We start from the raw sequence: 11,581 nt of genomic DNA on the forward strand, positions 1-11,581 counted from the left end.
TACGAGCATTTCTCTCGTTGTATTTGAATTTCTAATTGTCAACTGGAAATTACCGAAGCAATTGTTACAAATCAAACATTCATGCTGAATCATTCAGTGCCGTTTGACATTTCAATTACAAATGTTCATCGGATCAATCAAAACTTTCGTGTGGACAACAAAAGTTAGTTGAAAGGTCATGAAGTGGAAAAAAAAGTCCACTCGTGAATTGAAATGGAGTGATGCGTTTTTATTGAGGTCAATATATCGTTCAAAGCGGTTCGTATCATGGAATCAAACGCCAACCAAATCCACGCTTTAATCCAACAAGAAAGAATAAGCTTCAATACACAGACGGACACAATCACAATTTATGTGGGATGGCAAGTATTTAGGTTTAAAAAAAAAACGGCTTCAAAGAGATGTTTGGTGGAGAAAAGCGAAACTGACGAATGTATAACTAAATCGAGCGCCAGGCGCCTCGCAATGCATTTGTTCACAGAGCTTTTTTTCACATGGGAACTTTGTCACAACGAGACAGGAGACAAAACAAAATTTTGGTGTCAACGACAGTTGACATTGAAGAATAGGCTTCTTCGGCTATCGAAAAGAGAATGGGCTGATTTTCGGGGGCACCAGTTTTGCGCTACATTGTTTATCTAGACGTGACGTTCAGCACAAAAAAAATATTGATTAACGACATTCGCTGTTACGTTGCACTCCCGGTGATAGTATAATTGTTATTTTTTTCAATCAAAAAGCCCAAATGTTTCGTTCAAAGTGTTTTTTTTTTCTCAATCAAAATAAAATGACGTACATTATTCTCTTATCATTTTGTTTTATTTAAAGAAGAAATCGCGAAATTGATCACTTCTTAAGGTTTTCAATATTATAAAAAAAATGTGTTCTAATAGCTAACATGAGAGCGTACTATTTTGTTATTTACATTATTTTGAGAAAACAAATTGATCCGGCCGATTGTATTGATTATTATACGAATTTGAATTGGCTCCAGCATTCGATCCGAATTGATTTGAACCGCTGAATGAATTGGTTTGGGTGCCACCACCACCGAGCGGTGATTGATTGAATGAGCCACTGTTGCTGAACGCTTGATTGCCATATGGGCTCGTTCCCGATCCCGATGAAGATGATGTGCCTACATTTCCACCGTTTCCGATATTCTGCGAAGATGAATGACTAGATGAGGAAGTGCCCTGTATGCCATTTGGGCCTTGGAAAGTTTCGGTTTTTGAACCACTCGTTGACTAAAATGTTATGAATAAATTTTAAGAATTCGGCAAATTTTTTATTTCTTCGTTTATCAAAAACGTGGTTTTTATCATTTTTCTAAAACAAAAAATTTACCTGTGACTGTGATCCATCAGCACCATGCTGTGATGATGTTGATTGGCCGGATACTTTGTTTCCAGACACACCATTCTGATTGTATGTCTCTGCATTAGTTTGTGCAGAACTATCTGAAACACCAAATTGCGTTTGCTGATGTGCATTCGCTGCACCGTTTGCCTGATTGCGTTCGCCATCTGGTCCGACTGTGTGCTGTGTACCTGCAGAAGGAAAAAAAGTGATTGGAAAATGTGTATTTATAATCAATAGATCAACGAATCGGTAATATTATTGTCATTTCGTGTTTTACTCACCACTGTTGGCTGATGATGTTCCCAAATTTCCGTTTTTATCAAAATTTGCCGATTGACTCTGTGCATTGTTCTTTTCTCCAGAACCTTGAGCTGTTTGATAGCTTTGTTGATTAGTATTTGCAGCGCCTACTTGCCCAGACGATCCATCGTTGGCCAAGTTCGATGAAATACTTGATCCACCGTTATTTTGGAAATTGCCAAATTGATTTTGTACATTTGACGTTTGTGTGTTTGATGCAGCATTTTGGTTGGATAATTGATTTTGATTCTGAGCTACACCATTTGCATTCGCTTGTTGTTGTTGTTGTTGTTGTTGTTGTTGTTGTTGATACGGTTGATTTGGTACGACTGGCACTTGATTTTGTGGCACATTTTGATTTGGGTAGACTTGTTGACCACCTCCTTGTTGTGGATAACTTTCGCCTCCACCTGGTTGTGGATAATGTGGTTCTGGTTGATGATGATGGTGTTCAGACGGTGATCCTATTTAAATTTAAAAAATTATTGATTTTTCTATTTTTTTTTCTTGAACAAATACACACAGAAAAGTTACACCGATACACTTACAGCAACTGTATAATATTTGACACTTAACGGATTCTGTACAACCAACACTGAATCTGTATAACTTGTATGTGTCAGCGCATCTCAGATGTTTCACAGCTTAATTACACAGATTCAGTACAATGTATCTGTGTTGGTTGCTGTAAGTGTATCGGTGTAACTTTTCTGTCTGTGAAGTATCAACGTATGTAGGTGTTTTTCTTTTAAAAAGTATCATTTCAAATTACCTGGTGGGTAATATTCAGGTCGTCCATGGTGATGATGTTCTTGATATGGGTTATATGGTGGTGGTCTTCCATATGGCGGACGTTCATATGGTGGTGGTCTTCCATATGGCGGACGTTCATATGGTGGCCTTTCGTACGGTGGTCTCTGACCGTAACCAGGCCCGTTATTGTAAGCACCATAATATTGTCGTTCATCAACTGGTGGTGCACCACCTCGTATCAAGCCGCCTATAACTTCACGCACCTACAGATTTACGGGCAATAACATATTATTAATTATACTTAATAACATAATAATAACGGCCGATTAGTTATTAAGATATCGACATAATATGTTATGCGCTATTTTGGGTGTTATCTTAATAAATCCTATGATCCGGCGCTAATAATATATTATTAACTATAATAATAACATATTATTAAGATGGATATTATTAACTCAATTAATAACGTACTATTAGTATACAATCTTAATAACTTGCTTCTTTCGCGCATCTAGCCGGAGAGAGAAAAAGCGCAGGAAAGTTTTTTTTGTACACTAGACACACGGAAATGTAGACAAAACACGGGAAATTGATCGTTGAAAAATGCGCGAAAAAAGCGTTATTAACATTGCATCTTAATAATATGTTATTATCGCTAAATCATAGGATTCATTGAGATAAAACCCGACATAACGCATAACATGTTATGTTATGACTATGCCAAATCTTAATAACGTTATTAAGAAGAAAAAAATCCCAACATAACATATAATAATAAATATGTTGGGCTATAACATATCGAAAATGTAAATCTGTGCTCTCACCAAACCCCTGATTGGTCCAACACCGCCGCCGCCATCGCCGCCGAAAAATCCGAATCGTGATTCAACTCCTCCAGCTGCTTCTCCTGGTTTTCCACCTTCAGTTTTGGTCACATTTGGTTTTGGAGCTTCAGGTTGCACGTTGTCGTCTTTCTTTACCGATTCACCTTCTTCTTTTGGAAAAACTAACGCATCTTTTGCCGCTCGTCTATACCTACCAAAATCTTGTGGAAAACCACCAAAAAAAGCACCGCCCGCATTAGCTCCCGAATTTCCGAATGCCCCATTATTTCCAATACCCGAGTTGGAATTGGAATCGGTTCCGAAATTTCCATTGCCACCGCCATTGTTTACAACATTCGAAAAGCTTGACGATGATGCTTTTTCACCTTTTACACCATTCTCATTAAAAGTTTCAGTATTGGTTTGGCTTCCACTATTTGAGCTTCCGAGTTGGTTTTGTTGATTTGCATTCGATGAGCCGAACGCTTGATTGCGATCACCATTTGGTCCGAACGTGTGTTGTGTGCCTGAAATGAGGTATTTTTAATTGTAGAAGAAAACACAATTTGCAGAAATTCAAATGAACAAACTGAGAAGAAAAAACTGCAAAAAGGAATAGAATAATCACTATCACTTACCGCTGTTGGCATTTGATGTGTCCAAGTTTCCAAATTGATCGAAATGTGCCGATTGACTTTGTGCATTGTTCTTATCTCCAAAGCCTTGACCTGTTTGGTAGCTTTGTTGATTGGTATTTGCTGCACTCACATCACCAGCCAAACCACCGTTGGCGATATTTGATGAAATGCTTGATCCACCGTTATTTTGGAAATTGCCAAATTGATTTTGCACATTTGACGTTTGCGTATTAGCTCCGGCATTTTGGTTTGAGAATGGACTCTGATTTTGGGCTAACGCATTTCCATTTGCATTTTGTTGTTGGAAACCAAAGTTTGGCGGTTGAAATTGATTGAATCCACCACCAAATTGAGGTTGACCTGGGAAACCACCGCCAAATGGTGGCCCACCACCATGATGATGATGGCGTCTTTTTTGACGTATTTGACGATTTGTTAGTACTCGTGGCGCTGGTTCATCATCTTTGTCGTCAACACTGCGTTTCTTTATTTGATTGCCATTATATACCGATGACGAATGACTCGATGCCGATGATGATGAGCCTTTGTTTCCATTTTCATCCCATGTTGATGTCATAGTTTGAGTGCCACTGTTTAAATTTCCGAATTGATTTTGTAAATTTGAATTTGAGCCACTGTTTGCTTCATTTCGTTCGCCATTTGGTCCAAAGATTTGTTGCGTGCCTGCAATGAAGATTTAGTTTTTTTCGTCTCATTTTCGTTTTGTTTTGAGAAATCATTCGAAAATTGTGTAATTCAGTTCTGTATATATACAGTAGAATCTCGGAAAAGTTAATTTGTCCAGAAAAGCGAATTTCGACCACTTCGAAAAATTTTAATCAAAAGGGGAGTATTGGTTTGAGAGAAAAAAAAATTCGGTCAAGAACTTCTTCAAAAATCAATGAATCAAATCCCGTGTGAAAAAATGACTGACTGACTGACTATAACCTCAGTTGATTTTAGTTGATTGAATTTATGTTTTTTTATTAAAAAAATCACTTTGTTCCAAATTGAGTAACTTACATTGACTTGTCACTTCAAATGATTTCAGTTAGACTTACACTACACTTTGTACTGAAATGTCAATCAAAGCAAGTCAATTTTGTTCGAAATCAGTTAACTGACTAGTCAGTTACTATATTCGGGGATGTCACAGAAAAGATAAAAATCCTGTTTTTTCAACCTTCCAGAAAAGTTATTCACCTCTGAGACATTTCGATTAGCTTTTCCGGAATTCTACTGTATTTCCAAAGCTGTCACGCAAGATGATGTGGTACCTACCGCTATTTGCTGAATTTGCTTGCAGTCCAAATGGATTAAAATTTGTCGATTGACCTTGAGCATTGTTTTGGTTTCCCCATCCTTGAGCCGTTTGGTAGCCTTGCTGCGCAGTGTTTGCAGCACTCACTTCACCAAATTGCCCATTGTTCCCGATATTAGATCCAATGCTTGAAGCACCATTGTTCTGGAAATTTCCGAATGGATTTTGAATGTTTGACGTTTGTGTATTAGCGCCTGCGTTTTGATTGGAAAATGGATTTTGATTTTGGGCTAACGCGTTTCCATTTGCATTTTGTTGATGGAAGCCAAAGTTTGTCGGTTGAAATTGATTAAAACCGGGATAATTCTGAGCATGTCGTCTCTGACGGTTTGTGAGAACGTGTGGCTTTGGTTCCTCAACACTTCGTCTGCCTCTTTGATTGCCATTGTTCACTGAAGATGAAAAGCTCGAAGACGAAGATTTCGATCCTTGTACTCCATTTTCGTTGAAGGTTTCTGTATTTGTTTGACTGCCGCTGTTTTGGTTTCCAAATTGATTTTGCAAATTCGAATTGGATGAACCAAATCCTTGGTTTCGTTCTCCATTCGGTCCAATCGTGTGTTGATTGCCTATCATTAATAAACATTTGATTGAATGTCAATGAATACAAATTGAAAATAATTCAAACTCACCGCTGTTCGCCGAATTGGCCAACAAGTTGCCGTTTTGATCGAAATTCGCCGACTGACTTTGCGCGTTATTTTTTTGTCCAGAACCTTGAGCTGTGTTATAGCTCTGTTGATCAGTGTTTGCTGCGCTCACTTGACCACGAGAACCATCGTTAGCAATGTTAGATCCAATGCTTGAAGCACCGTTGTTTTGGAAATTTCCGTCTTGATTTTGAACATTTGCGGATTGTGTGTTAGCTCCGGCATTTTGGTTGAAAAGCGGATTTTTATTTTGGGCAACAGCGTTTCCATTGGCATTTTGCTGTTGATATGGGTTAAGGTTTTGCGGTGGGCCTTGTGATGGATCATCAAAACCACCTCCTGGTCCAAAACCATCATTTGGTGACCCACCGCGGTGATGATGATGTCTGTGTTCATGGTGATGCCTATGTCGCCTTTGACGATTTGAACGGATTTGTGGCGCTGGCTCTTCAGCATCATCTACACTTCTCTTTGCCTTAGTATGAGTTGTTGTTTGCTGAGTTTGCGTTGTTGTTGTTGTTTTGTTGAAAAGTTCATCAATCCTCACCTAAAATCGGACAAATAACATGAAATGGCGATTTGGAATAAACTTTTAATAATGATCAATGATATAACGGATATTTTCTCACATCTAAGTCGTAATCACCGCCTGCGGTATCCGAACCAATTGGAGTTTGAACATTATTACCGCCACCTTGATCTATTGAAGGTTGATTTGGTTGATTTGCGCCGCCACCTTGAACCAGAGTAGGAGTTGGAATCGGTTGATTTGGTCCATTTTGTTGATTCAGAATATCTTGAAATTCTGGGCTCAAACCATTTTGTGCATTTCCTTGGTTTGTTTGACCTTGATTGGCGTCATTTGGCTGCTTGTTGCTCAAAGCTGGGGGAGAAAGTAGTGGTTGAACTCCAAATTGCCCTTGACCTTCCAAGGTTTAAATCGAATTTTGGTTACTCAAAACGGTTTATTTGATAAACAAAATTTTTGCCGAAACTTTTCTCCAAATTCAATGGTGTTAATACTTATAAATGTACAAATGGGTAAAATACTAACCTGGATATTGCTGACCCGGGTATTGTTGGCCTGGATACTGTTGTGGAAATGGTTGCTGTGGGAAATTTTGTTGAGGGAAAGGTTGCTGAGGGAAGATCTGTTGAGGGAAAGGTTGCTGAGGGAAATTCTGTTGTGGGAATGGCTGTTGCGGGAACGATGGATGGTGATGATGTGGAGGCTGTTGCGAATAATTTGGATAATTTGGGCTGTAATTCGGATATCCGAATTGTTGATAGAATGGATTTCCGAAATTTTGCTGCTGATTGAATGGTTGTCCTGCTATAAGTAATGGATTAGTTAGATAACTCCGTCCAGAGTTTAGAAATCCGAAGCGATGTGGCGCACCTGGTTGATAGAATCCTTGATTTGAATTAGTGGTCTGTGAAGCTGCGTTTGCCCCAGCTGTAGCCGAAGTCTGGCCATTCAACGATGCTGATTGTGCTTGTGAGTTGGATAGTGTATTCTGAATATTGAGTAAATTTCCCAAATTATAGCCATGCGATTGTGTATTCGATGTTGACGTTGAAGTTGCACCTTGACCGCTCGCTGTTGACGATGCCGATGTTTGTGTTTGCGTATTTTGAGCACCACCAAACAATCCACCTTGGTTGCTTAGGCCAAAGTTTAATCCACCCAAATTAACGCCCAATTGACCTGGTGTTCTATTTATACCAAATCCATTGCCCACTCCCTGGCTATTTATGCCAGCATTAACGCCAAACCCGCCCAAATTGAATTGTTCGTTTATATTCCCCGATGCCACTCCACTCGATGACGCCGACTCTGCTCCTGATACCGTATTTGTAATTGGAATGCCACCGATATTAATTGCATTGGTCAATGCGTTGCTTTGAGCTTGACTCTGTGATCCAGCTTGATTAAATTGTCTTGCTTCATTTCCCGGTGCTTGAAGGCGTTCAAGTAGCATCCGAATTGGCATACGACGTTGACCTCCGACTGTTTTGAAATTATAAAAAAAATTGTATTCAAGTGATAAAGACGAATTTAATAAGCGACCTGAATTTGGTTATCAATTGTAATGAAACGACGATGAAAAAAATATCACAAAATACTTCAAACGAAAACTTGCGGCGTGCGGTTTTAACGAAAAATGTTGTTCATATTTTTGTTATTGATCATCATCCATAAATTACACAAAGCTAATGACACATTCAGAACAAACAAGAAATTTGAAAAACTTGAAACTATTTTGAAATAAAACTACCGCAGCGGCGGCGCCCACTGATTTCGCAATCGTTTTCTATATATTCATATGTAAATATACCGATGAAAAAAAGAATATCTGAAACAAAACTATGCAGACAGAAGCGTCTGACTACTAGAACCAGTTTGATGAGTATCGTTCAATTATCACATTTCAAAGAGATTTCAATCGATAATGTAAACGTTATTGATCTCACATTCGATGTGAAGGTTATCGAAATGAAAATCTTTCGGTCGTTTCAGACCCGTGTTAAAATTATTTACAGCAACGCCATCGACTCTTCTGTTTTTTTTTGTCATGTCCAGAGATAAAGAAATTGATCCAAAAAGAATCAAAGTAATTTTATTGACCAGCCAAGCATATACGAAGAACAAAAACAGCAAACGACGTTCATAAAATCACTCGACAAAAAAAAATCCCCTGATACGACGATTGACGATCATATTTGATAAGCTGCGGTGTAGATAATTATAATAACAGGTTCTTGATATTCATCCCGTGCAAAGAGGAAGAAACCAGATAGGAAAAAAAATATAAACGAATCCAAATCCATTTAGTTGAAGTAAACTCGAAATCGAATATGAATAGTAGATGTTTCATATTGCAACACACCGTTTCTGGTTCCTTCCTGATCAAATCGTTCCGTTCTTCTTCATCGAATTCTATTCACATATAACTTTAGATTCACATTCACACTGATATTGACAGTATTTGATGTTTGTTCCATTTTCATCCGAAAAAATTTATTTGCACACTCCAAGTGTGGACAATCGACCACTCTTCGGTTCTTTGGACACATTGACACAATTCGTTCCACTTACCATTTGCAGTAATTGTTGCTAATACCAGAAGCGTCGTAAATGCCCCAGAAAATGTAAGCTTTTTCATGATGTCTGTGTGAGAATAGCTACCGTACTCTCTCTCTCTCTCTCTCAATTGGTTTTAATTGAAAATGTCGATTTAGCACAAAAACGGTTTTGGAACGCTAATAAGTTCAATGAAATTTACTTTTGATACAGTTTCTTTTCCTTCAATTTGGCACTACCGAAAATAGCACTGTTCGCCGCACCATGTATGTATGTGCGCAGGCCAAGTGAATTTTACTTCACAAAGTTAATTATCAAACGAATAAGTTAATATTTAATTCAGTTTCAAAAATGGTGTTAGTGCTACCCATCCGCTCTATCTTTTACATGTTCGCAGTTATTGGCAGAGCCAAGTTCTGAACACGAGCTCCGGCGATAAACTGAAGTCGATAAATTGCTCTGGCTTTAATTTAAAGTCAACAGACATAATTCGTCGGTTGTCGTTTTAGTTGTTGTGTTCATTCGTTTACATTGACCATGATTTGGACGCCACCACTGAATACACCGAAAAAAGAAAACAAGAAATGCTTCTTTCAATGTGTACAAAGAAACGCAAAGTGATTCCAGCTTTGACTTGGTCGTTGTTGTTGTCTTCTTCTTCTTCTTCTTCGTCGTCGTTTTCGTACTGTATTTTTCAGTTCAGTCATTCATTCCAATCAGTTTGTGTGTATAAGTGTGAATAGCTGATATATATATTTCCAAAACTTTTGACATATAAATGTGCTAGTCCGTTCTAAGTCAAATCCCGAACCAAAACAAGAAATATATATGTATGTAAGCACGTGCACATGTGTGTGTTTAACATAGTGTTGTACACGAGCACCAAAACCATTCAAGCAATAAATCCAGCTTCTTCATTTGGTTTATCTCATTCTTGATGCTGTAGCATGAGCTTGTTTCACTATTTTTTTTTGTTGCTCGTCTGCAATTGTAACGCAGACATGATTCCGTATGTAAATAATTGCTCGCAATTCAAGCGATTCACAATTGAATTAACCAACACCAAACCAAATTGATACCAATGGAAGCAAAAAATAAATACAGAACCAAACTAGTGGAATGATCTTAATATTGCGATAGCACAAATACCAGTTCCAAACATCTATTTACACAAAGATTTTATAGAAGAAGAAAAAAACCGTATTCGATAACCCAAGAAGAAATCCAAAACCGGATAGTCAACACTTTTTCAGCAACAACATATACTTCGGGAGACATATTTTGAACCGGGTTTCAAATTGATTTTATTTCAATTTGTTTTCAGACCTTATCATAGACCGTTGTTGATTTTTTTTTTCGTTTATGTGGCGAAAAACGGTGCTAGTTATCATCATCACTGGCCCCGAACTGAAAAATAAAGTAGACGCAAAATTTCAACTGATACGATTTTCGAATTGTGTCAAGTTCTATGTGACAACGAACATCATCATTCAACAGATTATTTCCGTGCGTTCGATTCGAATCCAGCAAGTAATGCGAAGATCATGGCAAAAATGTATGCTTACACGAGTCACTTGATAATGTTTCAATATCACTTTAGCTTTAATAGAATGAAAAATGTTAATCTTAATTGAACTATTTATAAGTAAATTGTTCTTTTGAGTTCAAGTTTTATTTGCAGATGTCTTTGGATTTTTCTTACTTGAATCAAATTCATCGGAATAAATGTGAACTTATTTCCTCAGTAGATTTCTATCAATCCAAATAACTATAATTGATGATAACGAAGATTAAACTGCATCAGCTGTAAAAATAGTTTCATTTACGTCAAATCATATCTTCTTCCAAAGACGATATTCAACATTGTAAACGTTATTAGTGCAAATTGAAAAAAAAAAATGAAATTATCCCTATTTACATATTCTAAGAAGATTCCAACGTTTTTAATGATGCTTTTATTGCTCAAAAGTCGGAAATAATGATTACCAGGAAATCAATTTTCATTTCAGATTGATAGCAATCGAAGTTTATAATTGGCCGTTCTATTATCACATTTACTATTATTCGCTTGACTTGTAAGTGAGTCACTTACTCCACGCATCTGCGCAAAAAACAGTATTCACGTTCATTGTGTTGGGATTTTTCTTCAGCTGATACAAAATTCCCCGAATTAATTATGTTTTATATTCTTCGACTGTTCCATCGCCGCAGGTTTCAATGCGCTATTCATCGATTGGCATTCAGAAGAGGAGAGAAAAAAATTAATTGAAAAGATGTTCTACTTTCAGTGTTACGGCATCATTTCTGATGTTGCTTTGACTGATTCATTGAAGTGCAAATGTCAATGATCTCGTGATTTAATAAAATCCACCACATACCACAGACTCCGTCCAAATTCATTCATTGTTCTTGCGCGATGCGATCGCTGAATTTCAGTCTTGATAATTTAATCATCGCTAGCTACAAGGCAATTGTCTCGATTCTCTTTTGACTAAGCATCCGTCGTCGCATATTGTTCGTGTATACCTGCCCGTTGGAAATTCCCAATTACTGACCGATATTCTGATTACTCGTATTCATTGCTCGAAATTACAATGAAAAAACATATATTAATGCGTTGCCATCGTATGCGTATGAAGTGGCGA

At 37.6% G+C, this 11,581-nt stretch overlaps 1 protein-coding gene across 7 annotated transcripts; it reads right to left on the bottom strand.

Annotated features, from left to right (window-relative positions):
- Positions 1-800: 800 nt before the first annotated feature.
- Positions 801-10,340, bottom strand: LOC129569017 (hornerin-like). Of its 7 annotated transcripts, none has more exons than XM_055447399.1 (12): positions 8,952-10,188; positions 7,251-7,862; positions 6,906-7,181; positions 6,481-6,734; positions 5,834-6,398; positions 5,162-5,770; positions 3,881-4,564; positions 3,243-3,769; positions 2,435-2,678; positions 1,644-2,126; positions 1,348-1,550; positions 801-1,247 (listed from the first exon to the last, which is right to left on the bottom strand). In XM_055447399.1, the coding sequence occupies exons 1-12, from the start codon at positions 9,016-9,018 to the stop codon at positions 927-929; spliced, it is 4,845 nt and encodes a 1,614-aa protein (XP_055303374.1). In that variant the 5' UTR covers positions 9,019-10,188; the 3' UTR covers positions 801-926. The 7 variants fall into 7 exon arrangements, with proteins under 7 accessions (XP_055303374.1, XP_055303373.1, XP_055303372.1 ...); XM_055447398.1 differs by having other exon boundaries at positions 6,906-7,184; positions 8,952-9,550; XM_055447397.1 differs by having other exon boundaries at positions 6,481-6,776; positions 8,952-9,388.
- Positions 10,341-11,581: the final 1,241 nt, after the last annotated feature.

The sequence above is a fragment of the Sitodiplosis mosellana genome, unplaced genomic scaffold, assembly GCF_009176505.1.
Source record: "Sitodiplosis mosellana isolate CC-2019 unplaced genomic scaffold, AAFC_SMos_1.0 Smas_scaffold_30, whole genome shotgun sequence".
In the NCBI taxonomy this organism is placed as follows: Eukaryota; Metazoa; Arthropoda; class Insecta; order Diptera; family Cecidomyiidae; genus Sitodiplosis; species Sitodiplosis mosellana.